The sequence below is a fragment of the Triplophysa rosa genome, linkage group LG11, assembly GCF_024868665.1.
Source record: "Triplophysa rosa linkage group LG11, Trosa_1v2, whole genome shotgun sequence".
NCBI lineage: Eukaryota > Metazoa > Chordata > Actinopteri > Cypriniformes > Nemacheilidae > Triplophysa > Triplophysa rosa.
The window spans coordinates 2989382-3008582 of record NC_079900.1 but is presented as its reverse complement, the minus strand read 5'-3'; the positions used below and the strand labels follow the sequence as shown (position 1 = coordinate 3008582).

At 42.6% G+C, this 19201-nt stretch overlaps 1 protein-coding gene across 2 annotated transcripts; it reads right to left on the bottom strand.

The window, feature by feature from the left end:
* Window positions 1–13092: 13092 nt before the first annotated feature.
* Window positions 13093–17787, bottom strand: LOC130561874 (uncharacterized). Of its 2 annotated transcripts, XR_008963870.1 has the most exons (9): window positions 17210–17786; window positions 16741–17052; window positions 16342–16641; window positions 16078–16185; window positions 15020–15047; window positions 14889–14929; window positions 14697–14736; window positions 14123–14158; window positions 13093–14001 (listed from the first exon to the last, which is right to left on the bottom strand). XR_008963870.1 is itself a non-coding variant. In XM_057346497.1 (8 exons), the coding sequence occupies exons 1-7, from the start codon at window positions 17265–17267 to the stop codon at window positions 14148–14150; spliced, it is 870 nt and encodes a 289-aa protein (XP_057202480.1). In that variant the 5' UTR covers window positions 17268–17787; the 3' UTR covers window positions 13093–14001; window positions 14123–14147. The 2 variants fall into 2 exon arrangements, 1 of the variants encoding a protein (XP_057202480.1); XM_057346497.1 differs by lacking the exon at window positions 15020–15047 and having other exon boundaries at window positions 17210–17787.
* Window positions 17788–19201: the final 1414 nt, after the last annotated feature.

The following is a 19201-nucleotide window of genomic DNA, read 5'->3' as shown; positions in this document are numbered from 1 at the left end:
CGGTGTGCCACACCGTCCAGGGAACCCGACTCTGAAGCCAGTGCTGAAGCGACCGCATGTGCATCAACTCGAGAGGGATTACCCCTGTCGAGGATGCCATGTGCCCCAGGAGCCTCTGAAAATGTTTCAGCGGAACCGTTGGAGTCCGTCTGATCAATTTCAAACAGTTCAGCACCGATTGCGCACGCTCCTTGGTGAGACGTGCTGACATACGGACAGAGTCTAGTTCTATACCGAGATAAGAGGAGCTCTGCGCTGGGGAGAGCTTGCTCTTTTCCCAGTTGACCCTTAGGCCCAGATGGTCTAGGTGCCGAAGCACGAGGTCCCTGTGCGTACACAACACATCTCGCGAGTGTGCCAAGATAAGCCAGTCGTCGAGATAGTTGGGGCGCCGGGCGAACTAGATCGCATAACCGAGACAGATCGTCCTCTCCAGCCAGCGTGACGGGCTGGTGCGTTCTTGCCAACGCCCATGAACCGTGACAGCGGAACCAGAGGGACGATCTTCTTCACCGTGCCGTGGGAGGCTGGTTCAGTGGTGCTGGGAAGCAGGCTGCGCTCGGGACCGTGACGACTGATAGGTGGTCACGTTGCGGCGCGGCAGGATCTGTTTAATCGCCTCAGCCTGCTTCTGGACCACGGAGAACTGCTGTGCCATGTCTCCATGGTGTCACCAAACAGCCCAGCTTGCGAGATGGGCGCATCCAGAAGGCGGGCCTTCTGGGTGTCACCCATCTGCACAAGGTTGAGCCACAGATGCCTCTCTTGGACCACCATAGTGGACATCGACAGTCCCAAGGCACGTGCCATGGCCTTCGTCGCCCGGAGCATGAGGTCAGTGGCAGTGCGTAACTCGCTCATGCGAGTTGGGTCGGACTTACTATCATCCAGGTTCTTCAGGGCTTTAGCCTGAAAGACCTGAGCGATCACCATAGCGTGGAGGGCGGAAGCGGCCTGTCCAGCGGCATAGTGGACTTAGTGAGCTCCTCATGCACCTCCGACCCCAGAAACCATGCGTCCCGGGCTGCCCGGGCAAGCATGGCTGACATCTCAGTGTCAGTCTCATCTTGAGCTCGACCGCCCGGAGGCGGGAGCTCAGAGAGTTCTTCCGCATCCGATGCCAGAAGGTAGCTGTCCTATGCAATGACAGAGAGTTCGTCCTCAACCCCCTGTGGAGTCTGCCCTCTGTGGAGCTCTGGGGTATGAGTGGTCCGCGAAGCCGAAGCTGATGGAGCGACATCCATAGGTACCCCCAAATCACCCCCGTTGCTCGCTGAAGTGGACGACTTCGCCGAAGCAGCAGTCGAACTCGCGTGGGAAGCAGACGGGGGGCCGCAACATTCACAAAGAACGTCGCCAGCCCTGACCGCAACACCTTGATCTCCATGTTCTCGCAAACGGAACATGCCGGATCAATGAAGCCTGCCTCAGCATGCTTGACCCCCAAGCATATGACACAGGTATCGTGACCGTCTGACTAAGGGATGAGTCTGTCACACCCAAGGACACAGCTGCAAGACATGCTTTCAACTGTGGGAAATTTGCTCTTTTAGGTCTTTAGCTCGCTGCCGAGACGCCCGGGGGAAGTCCGCTCTCAGAAGGGAGAAGTCCACTGCTCTACGTCATAAATCCAGCAGATTTGAAGAATCTCGAAGAGAAGTAGCTTGACAACATATGCCACGCAGGTTCCGAAGAACAAAGGATGAATGAATGACCGCCGCCATCTTCCTTTTATACCCGTATATACGAGGCGGAGACTGGCGTGCGTGTGCCATTCGCCAAGCCCATTGGCGTTTTAAAATTCCTCTCGGAGATGATAGGTTCTCAAGATGAAACCCCAGTCTGTCTCTCAACACAACGTCGAGAGACCGACTGAAGGGGAACCATGGTTCACACCAAAACTCAGACAGCTTTGCCGGGCCAAAGAGGATGCCTACAGGAGTGGGGACAGAATCTTGTACAATCAGGCCAAGAACACACTGACAAAGGAAATTAGAGTGGCTAAGAAGAGCTACACTAAAAAGCTGGAAGACCAGTTTTCAGCAAACGACCCTGTCTCGGTGTGGAAAGGCCTTAAAGACATCACAAACTACAAGACACCAACCCCCAGCACTGAGGCAAATCAACAGCTGGCTGATGCCCTGAATGAGGTCTCACACCCCAAACTGACCACCTCTCTACACAACCATCAACATCTCCTGCTACCCCCCTCTCCTCCCCTTCTGCACTTCAAATCAGTGAAGATAATGTGCGTCAGGTCTTTAGGAAACAAAAGAGAAGGAAAGCACCAGGCCCAGACGGTGTTTCACCAGCCTGTCTGAAATCCTGTGCTGACCAGCTGGCCCCCATTTTTTCACAGATCTTCAACACATCACTGGAGCTGTGTCCCTGCTTCAAACGCTCCACCATTATTCCCATCCCAATGAAATCCAAAATCCTTGCCTTAACATCTGTGGCCATGAAGTCATTTGAAAGACTGGTGTTGGCTAACCTGAAAGATATCACAGGACCTTTACTGGACCCCTTGAAGTTTGCATACTGAGCAAACAGATTTGTGGATGATGCAGTCAACAAGGGACTGCATTATACACTACAACATCTGGACAGACCAGGGAATTATGCAAGGATCCTGTTTGTGGACCTCAGTTCAGCCTTTAAAACCATCGTCCCAACACTCCTCCAGACCAAACTAAACTAGCTCTGTGTTCCTAGCTCTGTCTGTCAATGGATCACCAGCTTTCTGACAGACAGGCAACAGCTAGTTAGAAATGGTAAATTCACATCCAACAACCGTACCATCAGCACTGGTGCCCCCAGGGATATGTGCTCTCCCCACTGCTCTTCTCCGTATACACCAGCGACTGCACCTCTACTGACCCCTCTGTCAAGCTCCTGAAGTTCGCAGATGCGTTGACTTAGATTTCGCAAAATTTCTCAATGGGATTTAGATCAGGGGAACAAGCCGGATTGTCCAAAAGAGTGACGTTATTCTCCTGGAAGAAGTCCTTTGTCAGGTGGGCATTGTGAACCGCAGCCTTGTCCTGTTGAAAGACCCAGTCATTTCCGCACAGACGAGGGCCCTCAGTCAAGAGGGATGCCCGCTGCAACATGTGCACATAGCCAGCCACCGTTTGATGGCCCAGCACAACCTAAAGCTCCATTTTCCCATTGAAGGAAAATGTACCCCAGATCATGATGGAGCCTTCAACACTGTGCCGCATAGAAAACATCTCCAGTGGGATCTCTTTGTTATGCCAGTAATGTTGGAAGCCGTCAGGACCGTCCAGGCAAAATTTTTGCTTGTCAGAGAATAAAACTGTAACAAAGTTCAATGTAGGGAAGGAAGGAGGCGGGAACCGGCGAACATTTAAACAATAAACTTTAATCAAAAATAAACAAACAATAACACGGAAGTAAAAGGCCGGCAGCCACCTCACGGTCGACTGCCGGCCACACAAACATAAATAAAACTTAACATTTCCGGGCCCGGTCCTCTCTCGTCGGCAGTCCCGTCGCTCGTCCTCTTATGCTCCCTAGCTCCCCGTGAGGCATGCGGGACCGGTGCGCGTACAGCTGATACTCATTATCACTCACGCCACCGGCCCCGCCTTCCTGCCCCACGGCTCTCGTCCCGCCTTCCTCGTTAAATACCCCCATCGCCCCTCACAGGCCGGGGGGTACCACCGCGCCTGTGCTTACTCCCCCCGGGGGGCCCCCCCTTGAGAGCCCCAGCGCCTGGGGGTACGCACCGACGAGACGAGAGAACGGAGCCGGGAGCACCCCGAGCGACAGGGACGAGAGAGGGGAGAAAGAAAAAAAAAATAGTCCGGTTCCCCGACACGCCGTCGCTCGGTCCTCAGCCAGCCGAGAGGCTCTTCCTCGCGGTGCTATGCTGTGGTGCTGGACGTTCGGTGGACAACCCGATCCTCCTCCGCCTCCTGGCGGCCGGCGATGGCTCACGGCCGCGGGCTCTCCGTCCCCACCGAATCCCATCGTTCCAGCACCACGATCTCGGGCAGCCGCTGGCGGACGCCCTCGTCCGCGCTGCCCGAACTCCTCAGCACCGCGAAGCCGCTCGGTGGCGAGGGCTCTTTGACAGCATGTCCCTCCTTCCTCCCGGGTTTCGGCACCAATGTAACAACGCTCGATAAAACGGGAAGGAAGGAGGCGGGAACCGGCGAACATTTAAACAATAAACTTTAGTCAAAAATAAACAAACAATAACATGGAAGTAAAAGGCCGGCAGCCACCTCACAGTCGACTGCCGGCCACACAAAAATAAATAAAACTTAACATTTCTGGGCCCGGTCCTCTCTCCTCGGCAGTCCCGTCGCTCGTCCTCTTATGCTCCCTAGCTCCCCGTGAAGCATGCGGGACCAGTGCGCGTACAGCTGATACTCATTATCACTCACGCCACCGGCCCCGCCTTCCTGCCCCATGGCTCTCGTCCCGCCTTCCTCGCTACAAAAACTTTTTCCACCTGTCAATGTTTCATGTTTGGTGCTCCCTTGCAAATTCCAAACGGGCAAGTTTGTGGTGTGGAAGGAGACGTGGCTTTTGAAGACGTTTTTTCTTGAAGTCCTTCTCTCGCAGATGCCGTCTTATGGTTATTGGCCTGCAGTCAGCATCAGTAAGGGCCTTAATTTGGGTTGAGGATTTACCTTTGCCAGCAGGAGATCATTACAGTGTGACTGCCTGAAGAACAATGACACGAAAGCCATATTTTTGTGCAGATTTTTACTTTTTAAGGCAATGGTTAGACTTTTGATCAGCTGATGAACAGCCTGTTTGAGTTTAAATTAAGTTTTCAATAAATTGCCTACTCTCTGTTTTTTTGTCTCTTGCTCCAGTTTCTTGTTTTGGCATTTTGAAGCAGTACTTACCACCTGGTTACGATCCACCAATGACAAATGTGAATAATGTAATGTTTCCCCCAGTCTTAAGATTTTGTTCAGGAGTGAACATAGGCAAGGATTGGGTTAACCAACCCAGAATTCAAGGTTTAGCTGACGGTGAGTTAACCCTGCATTCTAGAATACACACTGGTCTCATCATTGTGTTATGTCTTGGAGTAGTGTTTCTCAACGAGGTGCCATAGCCCACAGGGGGATCCCAGCTGACTTCCAAGGGAGCCTATTTAATATTTTTAAATATTAAATTTATACTAAAATTTTATATTTTAAAGTGAGACAAGATAAACATTAAGGCATATTAAAAAAATAAAAAAAAACATTGGTTATTTTGTGGTAACCATGGTTTTACCACAGTAACCATGCTTTTTTTGTTTAAACCATGGTTATTTTTTACTCTGAACCCATTTCAGACCCTGCTTGCGTCCTAGAGCTCAGCCCCATAATGGCATTGGCAGCGGCATGTGTGTTGGCAACAAACACCTCTCTGAACTTCCCCAAGAGCATTTTGAGGGGCTATTCTGGGGCCAAAAGTGGCCAATGCTGCACCCCTCGCCACGGCCACTAAGACCAGCCAAAAGCTTTGATGTATGCTCTACGAATGTGTGATTAAAGATTCTTCTGTACTCACCTGTTGCATCTGTTAATAAATCTCTGTGTATTCCATCTGTGTCTTTGATTCTGGTAACCCTCAAAAAATTCCCTTTTATATTAATGAACTTGATTTTTGTAAATATGTGTTAGTTGTCTATATGTCTATACATTTAGAGAATGTGTATGGGGGACAGCATTTTGCACCACTTCTGTAGAATGACTCCTATAAGTGGTTACCGTCCAATGATAATCAAAATAACAGCCCAAGCCAGGTCTCCCTGTATTACTGCTCTGCCTTTACTGCTTGTTGCTTATTATTTAGATATTAATGCAGGCTGAGCAGGTGTTCAATATTGTTGCTTATCTTTTGACCGTCTTCTGTTAATCTAAAACGGCCTCTTGTTTTGATCTAACCACACATAAGTAAGATGAAAAGAGTGTCTTGGTAAAGAAAAGAAGGTCAATGCTCAACGCCCACATCTTTTTTCACAAACTGACGCTTTGGTTTCTCCACCCTGAACTTTAATACACTGCAATGTTATGTTAAACATGACATTTTACGAGCATATCATGTTGAGATTACTTAAAGCTCATAGTCTGTTCATTTCCTGTCACCGTTCCTTGTGTTCTGGGGTCAGTATGACCCCAACCATTTAAAGACCAATTGCAAGAACAATACATTTTTAATAATACATATTATATATAATTTTTTCGTTTACATTTCCTCTATACATATCTGCTGTGTTTTTGTAGATATGGAGGACTTTTTTAACAATTTACTACAAAATTTCTTAAGTGTGCCCTTTGATTATTACAAATATCACTTTGATTATTTTTTTTAATTAAATATAAATTGGTTCTGGATATTGATCTATTTGTTAGGAGCAGAATGCTACCATTTGCTGGTTAGAGAAAATCCTATAGCAATTACAGCTTTAGAAAAAAAATGACCAGCACAGGTTTTTAATCTTCTGGATGTAACAAACTGCTCCAATTACAACATCTGTAATCTATTTTGTGAAATTATATATGCATAAGACATTATAAAATACACATCCTTTCAAATGATCCTGTTCATATTATGTTGTCATTGATGTGTTTTGGAGAGGCTGCCATCCCTCCTTCTTCTATATCAGGGCCATATAGAGATCCATACATTTTGTTTGGGATGTGACAGGAGATGTATCCTATTATTTTTTTATTTGCTAGGTGGGGTGTGTGTGTTTGTGTGAAGGTGTGCATTAGGTCTCACCCCTTTATATTTGTGTTCTGTAGTTGTGGCTCACTTTATTTGCCAGATTCAATACCATTGCTCTCTGTGGCAGTCATGCCTGTGTGTTTGTGTGTGTGGGTCTGTGTGTGAGTGAGCATGTCTGTTCCACATCACATTTGTGCTATAGTACCAGGCCTTCATTTACTGTGTGGAAATTTTCAGGTTTACACTACATTTGATGATTTTAATTGACAAATGAAATTAAAAATCGAATCTTTTTTTTGTCCCATTAATTTAAATGTGGGGTCATTCTGACCCCAAACACAACCGAATCAGCCCAGTTTAGGACTGATGAGTCACAATATCTCATCCCAACTATATATAACTTTGGGGTCATTCTGGCCCCAACACAGGATAACACCATGTCTACACCGGACACGGCGTAGTGTGACGTGACAAATGGCGATAGAACATTACATTTTTGTCCACATTGGATGCCGTGTGATGCGACATGACAATCCCATTAGAACAAGCCTTGTGTAGACATGGTGTAAGGGTTAAACAAACAGCCATTTAAACGCATTTGCTTGAAGAAAGACTGTGCAGTGTATTGCATTAAAATTACCTCCTGTTTATTTACACCATTCTGTGGTTGCATAATGTCAGTTGTTGCAAGTTGTTGCAAATGGTCACTGAAAGCAGGTGTTCGGTTTTGTGTCATGAGGCCCTCATTTCTAACATCCTGTTTATGCAGCTCCTTTGGTCTAACCACACCAATGAGAGTAGAAAGGCTACAGTGAGACAGCCATATACTGGTATGCACTGTGGTTTTTCAACCCTTCATAACGAAAATGTCCATGCATATGCATGCTATACGGAGCGTGTAGCCTGCTTTAATATAGTTATATAGTATATTTATAGTATGAGCAAGAAAGAAAGAAACAAAAAAGTTACTTTCCTGCAGTTTAATGTTGAACAGATCTAATCGGGATGAAACTTGCATGTACTGTAGCTCCTCCTGTCAAAACAGTACAGACTGTAAGAATTTGTGGTTTTCTCCTAATATGTTTTTGGAGGTTTGAGCAGTAGCGAACCCTCAAGGCCCTCTAGGCCCTCTGTGATGACCTAAACTATCGTAAAAATTTATATTTAAAAACTTTAAAATATTATTTTTAATAAAAGTCGGCCGTTTTTCTCCATTAGATATGTATATTTGACTTCCTGGATCGATGCGGACTCTATCCACGTTAGATTTCCAAGTCTCACGAGAATATTTCATGATCACGGAGCAGTCGCAGTTCTGCGATGTCATACGCTGTCTGCGCAGCCTGCGCATGCTGCAAGAAGTCGAACGTGTGCTTTCGTCGGGTGCCTTCTAGCATACCGCTGGCTGAGAGTACAGTAAATCAATGGGAGAGAATAATTTTGTGTGACAGTAAAACTGACCAATCATATCATATTCTTTAAATGTGCGCGATTTGTTTTTGATAACTTTCCACCATCTGGGGGATTGTTCACCCACAGTCTCGTAAAGCGGAAGAAGCACACGAATTTGGTTTGCCAAGCACCAAAAAACTGCAAAAGAAGAAATGCGGCAAACGTCATTCACGTCACGTTGTTGAAAACAACAGGAGGAAGATTTTGTTATCAAGTAATTTGATCATCAAATCAAGTTATTTATAATAATAATAATACATTTTATTTGTAATGAGCTTTTCTAACACCCAAAGCGCTACAGACAATACAATATAGAATAAGATAAAAGTATATATAAAAAAAAACAATAAGCAAAAATAATCATTACAAAGTTACAATAAAATACTACTCATAAAAGTCAGCATAAGCTAGTTTAAAAAGATGAGTTTTTAACAATTTCCTGAAACTGACTACTGTGGGTGCATTTCTAAGAGTGACTGGAAGAGCGTTCCATAACCTGGGTGCAACGACAGAAAAGGCTCTTTAGCCCATAGATTTTAATCTACAGGGAGGCTGCTGAAGAGTTAAGGAGTCAGCAGACCGAAGGTAACAGGAAGGCGTATGTAATGAAACTAGGTTGGAGATGTAAGAAGGGGCAGTTCCATGCATAGCTTTATATGTTAGTGTGAGTGTTTTATAAACAATATGCGACTGAACAGGAAGCCAGTGCAAACCATGAAGCACACCAGTAATGTGCTGGCAAGGTGCAGTGTAAGTACACGTGCTGCAGAATTCTGAACATACTGCAACCATTCGATTTAGCTGGTAGACCAACAAACGCATTACAGTAGTCAATCCTGGAGGTAACAAATGCATGGAAGAGCCTTTCGGCATCAGGTAGAGTAAGAAAGGGCCTAATTTTTACAATATTTCTTAGGTGATGAAATTCAGATTTTGTAATAGCCTTAATATGAGAGTCAAGTGTCAGATTAGTATCAAAAATCACACCAAGGTTGCCTGCTTGAACAGATGGTACTACAACACTATCACCCATAGTCAGTTTGAAATTGTGACTTTTGTAAATAGCCGCTGGTGTGCCGATAAGAATAACCTTTGTCTTGGAGCAGTTTAATTTGAGAAAATTTTGGTGCATCCACATTTGTATTTCCTGCACACACTCCACAAGAATTGTGGAGGAGGCAGCAGGGTCAGATCTAGAGCTGATGTTGATTTGGGTATCATCAGCGTAAAAGTGATACCCCAATCCCTATTTCCTAATAATATGCCCTAAAGGAAGCATATAGACACTAAACAAAATGGGACCCAAAACTGATATCCGAGGAACACCATGGGACACCTGTCCAATTGCGGATTTGTTGTTTCCCAGGGCAACAAATTGAGAGTGATCGGTGAGGTAGGATTTAAACCAATACCGTACCAGCTGTAGGGTATGGTCAGATCAAAGCTTACTATCTGTGATCGTAAAACACAGTAACCTCTCAGCAGGACTACGACCAGGCACCAACAAGTCTGGCCAAATGTCCTATTCTCAACACCTTCATCTAAACCAGGACAGATTCGGATACTCTCCCCTAGACTTCAAAGGAGGTTCTTGGGGGAGGACAGGACTGTTCACCAAAGTGAGAAAAGCCATGTGGGCCCCAGGGACTGAGAGCCTCAAATTCTTCCAAACGAATGTCTCTTTCTCTTTCCTTAGCCACAAAAGACTGGTTTAAAGTGTATACACATGAATCTCCACATTGTATGCTTGCCTCTATGTTATTCTCCTTCACCTATAACCTCAAAGGCATATTAGTGGTATTCTGTGTATATTTACATTCTTGTCCAAACTACAGGTCAATGTAATTGTAACCCCTTCATTTTTCATATCTACGTGTTTCCCTTTTCATGTCTTAGAATATGGTGTATAGCACAGTAATGTATTTTATACCATACTCCTTTTATTTTATTCTAAGTCTATTCCTGCTCCAAACTCCCAAGCGGCCATGACTGCAAATGAGTTAGTGTGCCGGACAAAGAAACATGTTTTCGCGCCCAAAACTATCTCATCACATTGGATCGCCCACCTTGGAGGGGCGTGACGCCCTCTGTGTTAAAACATCTGAACACGCAAGAAAGCTTGCTCTTTTGTGTATGTTCGTTCGCTCGTGGGCGTTCGCGCTCCTGCGCGCTCCGCTCATTCGTGTTCTTTCAACCTCTCGAGACCTGTCTCTCCTCAGAGATAGCCTCTTCCAGCAGTTTGGATCAGCTAAATCCAACGGACTCCCGGCTTGCTCTGAACGCATCAGGACCCTTTGATACGCGCGCCAGCACGTGTCCCGAGAAACAAAGAAGTCAATGCAAGTATCTGAACTGTTGCTAACCGGTTGCGTATAAGCTTTGCCCCTTTTAAATAAGGAGATTTGTCCTTGATGGTTCGTGCAGATGTGAATAGCTGATTTAATACTGCCCTTTTCTTTGCTTTATCTGTTTTCTTTCATTTTCTACTGTTTTACGTTTTTATGTTTGTTTGTTAATGTTTGGTCCTTGTTAGTGGTTGGTTTTAGTTCCCCCGTAGTGTAGATAAATAAACCGCATGTGTATCCACGCTCGAATTGTTTCTGTGTTTATTTATCACATATCAACGTCACTTAAACTGCTTGATTTCGTTAATATTTCTGAAGTGGTACTGTACTACAGTAAGAGTATTGTTTTTCCAGGCCAGGGGAGTAATATTTCTTAGAGTTAATATACGATCTGCTGATCACTCGGTGGACGAGTGTATTTAGTTTGTCGCTGTTATTAGCTCTGCTGCATCAGGTTAAAGTGTATAAAATAATTAATGGTTAATCACAATCAATTATACGTATGTTACTGTGGTTAAACTCATAGTTTCCCCGAAATACACTACACAGTCAGCGATGCCAACCCATCCTTCCAGCCTATCTAGCAAAATAGAGTGGCACACTGTGTCAAATGCTGCACTGAGATCTCTAGTGTTGTAGTACTCGAGTCCGACTCGAGACGTTTTTTTTATGGTCTCGGACTTGTCTTGGACTCGTTGGTATTTGAACTCGGACTTGGTCATTGTTTTCGCAAATGTTCTAGTCGGTCTCGTCCGAGTCCAGCGATATATGTTTTATTTTCTCCTTCAAAACAAAACATTGATAGAGCAATATTCTTGTGATCCTAAAACTGTTGCTGACTCTCGACTCTAGAACGAGAGCTGCGCGTGCTCATAATTGGTTCAAGTCCGCGGGACTGCCATGCACACCAGAACGTGCTTATAAACGAGCCGTGTAGCCTTTGCTCTGTCTAGTGGCTCCTCTATCGAACACACACGTGCACGGGCAGGCGCGCACACGCACGCACGCACGCACACACACGCACAAAAGTGTTCATTGCTGCACAACCTTGCTGTTAGTAGGGCTGATAAAAAAGTTCCTTAAAAAAGTAATAAACAGTTACACTTCAGCTTTGTGACTTTAGTGCTATTACCTATATAGTAAAAATAAAATGACCTTATTTTATCTGCTTTTTGATCTTTACAAACAATAATGAAAATGATTATCTTAGAATAGAAGATATGCTGTCTCTTGCGTCACATAAATTATCAATAGTTAAGTATGTGGTCTTGTAGTCATGGTTTTTTTCTGTCTGTGTCTTGACTGTCTCAATTGGACTCGGTCTTGACTTGGACTCGAACCTCTCTGGTCTTGGACTTGTCTTGGACTCGACAATGGTGGACTTGACTACAGCCCTACTGAGATCTAAAAAGACCAAGATGCTAGAGGCCCCAGTGTACATACATGTAGTGGTGTTCATTGCCATAATTAATTTCGAAGTGTAGTCAATAGTGACGATATTGAAATTGGATAATGTAGCATCAGGATAGCTAAGTGGATAGATCTGAGAAATTGCAGAGCAGGGTACTAAACTGATAGACTTAGAAATCTTTTCTTTTTTTTATGATTTATAAGGCCGCCATGCCTCAATTCATTCTGGTTGCTGATTTGCACATTTGTTGCTTAACGTTAGCTTTATTTGTGACGAGTGATTTTAACTGTAGTCAGTCTTAAATTTAACATATTGTGCATATTTGCTGTTATTCTGCATAACAGGGACATTTTATCAGATAAATGGTAAATTTACTACGGTCAGTTCCATACATTTACTTCACTATAATGTTACCAGTTTAATATTCATATTTATTATAATCATAGTTTATTCACTGGTGAATCTCTGTTTACTGTCTGCTAGTGAAGCACCGGTTTTCTTTGCTGAGAGTGCTCTCATGAGGTTTCGTTTTTTAAACTGGTATTGTGTACGTCAGTCTGTGTTGGTTTTATGATCAGACTTGGAGGCAGTGCCTGTCATGTGGTCCATTAATATATAGTTTCAAGAGCACATACATGCGACTCGCTGATCATAATGATTTGCATGTGTATTGCATGTTATTTTGGTGATAACTGTGTTGCTGTGTTCGGCTTGTTGCGTTTCAAGTCTGGAGTAGCATTGTAAATGTATCATGTGGTGTGACGGTATAATGATGAAGTCTCACTTCTATGGGAATGCATTTACCACAGTACTGCGTGCGCAGAGGGCCAAGGCTCAAACATCATGGTTCACTACTGGGTTTGAGTGTATGTTATTTGGAAGACATGCTGATTCAGATGTACTGGTTGGCTGTCGCAGCAGCGAGTTAGCAGATGGACAAGGGGCCTTCACTTCAAGAGTGTTTTCCATGTTCTTATTTTCTTTTCATTAATCTGTTATTCTTGCTTTCTTAATCTTTCTTCATTTTTTAAGATACACATTTCTTGCTTCAGTACCAACAGAATTAAATGCTTTCCACAATAATTAAAACAAAAATTAATGCACAGGCAAATGATTAACTGACAAAATAAATAAAAACAGTGTTTAACCCTTGTGCATCATCTACATTTATGCATTTGGGAGACGCTTTTATCCAAAGCATTGAATTATACTATACATTTGTTTCTAACTATGTGCAATCCCTGTGATCGAACCTATGACCTTGGCGTTGCTAACGCTATGCTCTAACCACTGAGCTACAGGAAAGCCATAATGGATTTGACTTTTAATCAATTAAAATAATTCACACTTAGTGGCATTTGTGATTTACTGTATGCAATCTTTCTTCCAAACTGCACACACACACATTTTTTAAGTACACACATACGAACCACACTTTACCATCTACTAACACACAAACATTGTTATAGCTGTATGTTTTGTTCAGTTGGCCTGCAGTGCTGTATAATACAGCAGAAGCACAATAACGGAAAAGCTCCATAGGATAAAATGAAGTATCTAACATGTGGTAAATACCACACATATGAATACTTTGAATTTTCTTGAAAAAAAAAATATTTTGTAATTTTGAACTCTTGCCAACATAATGAAAACATGTTTATATGGAATTTATAAATTAATATCTAAATGGCATACATATTAATACATATTTAATGGGTTTCAATGGAGTCATTTTTGCCCAAAGCACCCGTGTGTAACAACTGTGTGTGCCGACTCCCTACTTTAAAAAAACATTTATAAAAGCAAATTAGAGGAAAATATTAAAATTCTAATAAAAATACACACCTTTTGCCAGATGTATGCTGTTTTCATAAACACAGCCAAACTCTCAAAAATATAAACCAAATTAAAATGGACAAAAATGTCCAAGCAAGCGCATGAGGGTTAAGGACCAAAAGAATCGCAATAACAAGTAAATTCTAAATATACAACTGAATATACAGTTTATGTATGTATATAGGTATTAAATACATAAATGTATTAGGATACATATATTTATTTCTTAAATTTCAGGTGATCTCCACAGACACCCTAAAAAAAGGAACATTTTTTTATAAAAAGGTTACTGTATATTCCACATAATTCATACAATTAAACATATGAATTAAATAAATTATATCTATGTTGTTCTTTTGATGGACATATACTGTACCGTATGTTATACACTGATGGGACCTTCAGAGGAACACTAAACAAAAAATAAGATGATTAAATATAAGATGCAGTTTATATGGTAATGGTAAAAAAGGTGTTTGCTACACATTGCCAAACTGTCTTAAAAATGCAGGAAAATTTGACATTGTTTTTTAAAGGGTTTGCCTAATGGAGACCATAAACTGCCCCAACATTAGTATTTGATTTGATGAAGTTGGATGGGATTGGATGCGTTAGTGATGGAGGATGGCAAATAACCATTATATTGAAAATCTAAGTGTAATTACCACAAACCTACATAGCCTAATAGGCTCATTCTGTGTATTATGTGCAGCAACAATGAATATGGTAATAATATTTCTACTGTATATGCCATGCTGGTACAACAGTTTAGGTTATGCCTATACTGCAACTCCCAGATCTAATTAGCATTTATGTGAATATTATATCAGAGAGACACCTAACACAGTTATGAGTTATAGACACGTAAATATGTTATAACACTTCCCAATCTCTCCTATGTATAGTTTAGCAATATACAGTACTGTATTTTATAGTGTTAATTTTCTTACCCTTACAGATGGACTCTCTGCTCACTGTATGTGTGTTTACCTATTAAAAGGACAATACAAAGATACATTTTTAATTTAATGTCAGTTCAACTATACCAGCAGAAATATTTTTATCATAATTATTATTACTGCATATAATACACAGACTGACAATATGAGGCTTTGTAGGTTTGAGTAGAAAGGTTTTATTACTTTAGTTGGAGAATTTGCGACGGACATCTTTTCCTGTGAGCCTAAAATTAAAAGCAGTTTGGATCAATTGCTTCTTATTTGATATGCATTTTCATGAGATTGTATTTGGTCATTTTTAAATAACTACTGACCCTATGGAGGTTTTTCTGAAGCACAATTCTAAAAATGGAAATGAATCAATTAGATAAATTTGGGCTTTGGACTATCTATTGTCCAAGCACGCACACACGCACACACGCACACACACACGCACGCACGCACGCACACACACACATGTTGGGTTTCCATGTTTTATGGGGACATTTCATAGACGCAATGGTTTTTATACTGTACAAACTGTATATCATATTCCCTAACCCTAACTCACCCCCTAAACCTAACAATCACACACAACTGTCTGCTCTTTTAGATTTTCACAAAAGTTAATTCTGTATGATTTATAAATGGGGACAAAAAATGTCCCCACAAGGACAAGGATTTTGGATATTGCCATCTTTGTGGGGACATTTTGTCCCCATACCGTAGGGTTTACCCTTCCCACGCACACACGCGCACACACACCCACACACACATATAGTTTCAAGAAGTTGCTGTTTATACATTTTAAAATCATGCTTTTTACAAAGACAAATTTTCTCACAAAAATGTTCTCACAAAAGGTTGCAATAGTTCTGTCTTTGTAACTTGAAGGCTTGAAGACAAAAGTCCAAGTACAGAGATACTGTATGTTTTCCTTAGTAGTGCATTTGCATGTTGGTTTCTAATGCATCGTTTAAAATAAAATCGTTTTTTTAATTTGAATTATGTTTTAAATTCTACATTAAATTCCAATGTTGTCACATTGTGATTAAAAAGCACAAAACCACACTAGCCTGAATTACACAATTTTGTTGTGAAGTGTGGCCATTTAGTTTCATATTACTGCCATTTTATTTTTTTTAGTTTTTTTTTACTGGTTTTAGTTTCTTAAACAGTTTTGCTAAGCTGATTCAATTTTGGGTTAAATGGTGTGTTCTGCTATTGTAGTATGTTAAAAGCTAACTGTAAATGTAATGCTGGACACATTCAGCTTTTGAAGTCACATCTATGTTTAATGATTTAAGACAAGTAACAACTAGCTCCAATCTCCCCATTTATATATCATAATTTTACTTAATTTAAAAAAAGCCCAAAATAATCAAATGTTTACCTCGGTATAAAGACACAGAGATAATAACGTTTACAACCATGCTGAGGACTGCTACCCCGTAGCCGCCGAACACAAGCAACAAGCAGGTTTGTTTGGATCCTGGAGGTTCTGGCAATGATCAGAGAACAATAATTAAATAAAGGCGACATACTGTATAAAGGTTAACTTATAACAATGTGTGTTGTAATTAAACATTGACATTGTGTATAACACACAGGCATAAAATATTCCGTTGTTTCCCTAACGCTTTCAATATGTACGCACCCCATTTTATCAGAGTTTTGGAAATGTTCTTGCCCACGTGTTCAACAATGCATTTAATCTCATTGTCTTGGGTCCATTCCTCTAAAGTTAAAGAAACATGAGCACGAGTAAATTCTGTGGCTGAATCAGTGTCATTTGTCCAGGCTGACTCAGTCCATCCAGTATGCTGCTTCTGACCCATTACCCAGAACACACGGACCTGAGAAGGAACAACTTTGGTCACCAGACACTGCAGCAGCACGGCTGATGTATAGGTTTCGTCTGGTGAGTACAGGTTGGATAGTTTTGGTATAGAGTGATCTACAACAGAGAACAGAATTAAGTCATAAAGTGACAATCGTATTTGTTATTTTTCCAAAAAAAAATGTGTAAATAGTAAATTATTCTATCAACAATTACCTGTCAGAATCACCTTGGTTCCATTTCCCATTAAAGTCATTGAATTATGTGTGCTCATGCAATAGTACAAGCCTGAATCCTTCAGGGTTAAATTTGTCATGGTTAAAGTGCAAGTTTTATCATCAGAGTTAACTATACTAGAACCAAACCTTGTTGGTGTAAGTTCATATGTCCTTAGATTTACCTTGTACCAACTAACAGTAGAATGGCAATAGTTAACTATGGTTTCAAGTGTACATTTAATTTCAATGGTGTTGCCGACTAAAGCATGTATTAGCCCTGGCGACTGGGTCACGATGGATGAGAGAGTCACTGCAAACAAAATAATAAATTAACTGCAAATAAAATTCTACACAATTTACAAATACGTTGAGAATATGGTTCAAAAGCAATTTCTTAAATGTGACTAGCACAATTTAAAACTTATGGATGAGTTAATTTAATTATAAGAATTTCCTAATTGACTTACTGTGTAAAGCAGAACTACAAAAACATAACAACAGCCAAAAGCACATCCAGGTACACATGTTAACAGTTTAGAAAGGCTGATGTAATTCTTAATGTTAAATGCCACACAGACTTGTAGGCACTGAAAGTGGGCTGCAAGTGGAAAGAATCCTTACACAACTCTCCAGTGGGTGGACCTACTCAATCACTGTTACAAAACCACAAAAGTATGCTGCACATTCTTCTAAAGGTACTTTTGGTAAATATGTTGTAAAAAGACAGCACCTACATGCTACTTACATTTAATCTGAAGTTAGGACATAGAGTCATGATTTAACATCATCTTAATCCTTAACCCTTGGTGTTGCATTGCCTGACATTTGAAATATAGTTTCAACCAAGTGTTGATTTGCAGTGTGTTATGCAGTCACTACAATGTGTCATACAATGTGTCCATTACAGCAACTATGAGCTCAATGAACACAAAGGCCAAAAAAGATGTTAATGTGCTTATTAGCAAAACAAGACCTGAATTACAAAAGGATGTAGATGTATTTTGTATATTTCAGCACATCTTTCTGTTTCTTTGACTAGTTTGGTTCATACATAAATTTCTCTGTTTTGCCCATTTAATACTGATTTATATGAGAATGTAAAATGCAAACAGAGCAGGTGTTCAGTCATGTTGGTTTGCTAGCCAATCTTCTGTTAGTTTGGATGCTGCTGTTGTCACGGTTATGAGGAAGAACCCAAGCGCAGGCAGCAGCGGTGAAGGGGTTAACAAACAGGATTTATTAAACAATCAAAATACAAAACAAAGACCCACGAGGGGGGGTAAAACAACAAGGACACAAGGGATAAATGATAAACTACACAGGAACGTAAACTTGACACTAGACAAATCTTACACTGACTAGACTAGGGGTACACAGCAGGAACAAGACGAAGTTTCCAGATGGACACGGAACAAGGAGCAACTAGCAAAAACAGCAAACAGATTCGGGGTACAGGGTAAACAGGTAAGCACATAAGTACAACGAACGAGCACAGGACAATAGACACGAGGATACTTTATAGGGTGACAAACAAAGGAAGATAACGAGGGGCAGGTGAGGAACTTAAGACACGGCAGGGAAGCAATATGGGAAACGAGAGGGGCGGGGCCAATGACGAGACACGAGAAAGCACATGGAATGTCAATGGTAAACACCCCATGACTTTCTCACACTAAACATAAGCGATCTGTCACGATCCTGCCACAAGACTAGAAAATCCTGAACAAGAAGGCAGGACCATGACAGAGCCCCCCCCCCTTAATGAACACCTCCAGGTGTTCACCAAGGGGCCGACTAACAAGACAAGACCGACTGGGACAGTGACAAGAACAGACAAAACATGGAAAACAGAATCAGGGGCATACAAGAAAAGAAGACCTAGGGGTTGGGGTGACTCAGTAAAAATAACAAACAAGGGAGGGGGGGTGGGTGCTAGAGGGAACAGTCTTGGCCCTAGGGGGAGGCCCACGAGGGCGCTGAGTCTGGGGGGAACTGGCTGGCTTGGCTGGAAGGTCGGCTGCACCTGACTGGACGCTGGCCGCACCGGGCTGGGCACACGACTGGACACTGGACTGGACACCGGACTGGACGCCGGACTGGATACCGGCTGGGCAGGGCTGGATCCCGGCTGCACCGGACTGGATGCCGGCTGCAGCGGACTTTGTGCCGGCTGCACCGGACTGGACGCCGGCTGCTGCACCGACTGGGACGTCGGTTGCTGCACCAGCTGGGACGCCATTTGCTGCACCGGCTGGGATGAGACACTGGACTGGATTCCGGCTGCACTGGACTGGATACCGGCTGCACACATGACTGGACACAAGACTGGACCTCGCGCTGCTCGATGTTGCCTCTTCCTCTTGAGCCTGGCCACCCGCCCGGTGGCCAGCTGCAACAAGTAGGTAAAAGGCATGGGTGGCTCCGGGTTGGAGGCCTCCGAAGATGACCCCCAGGATTCT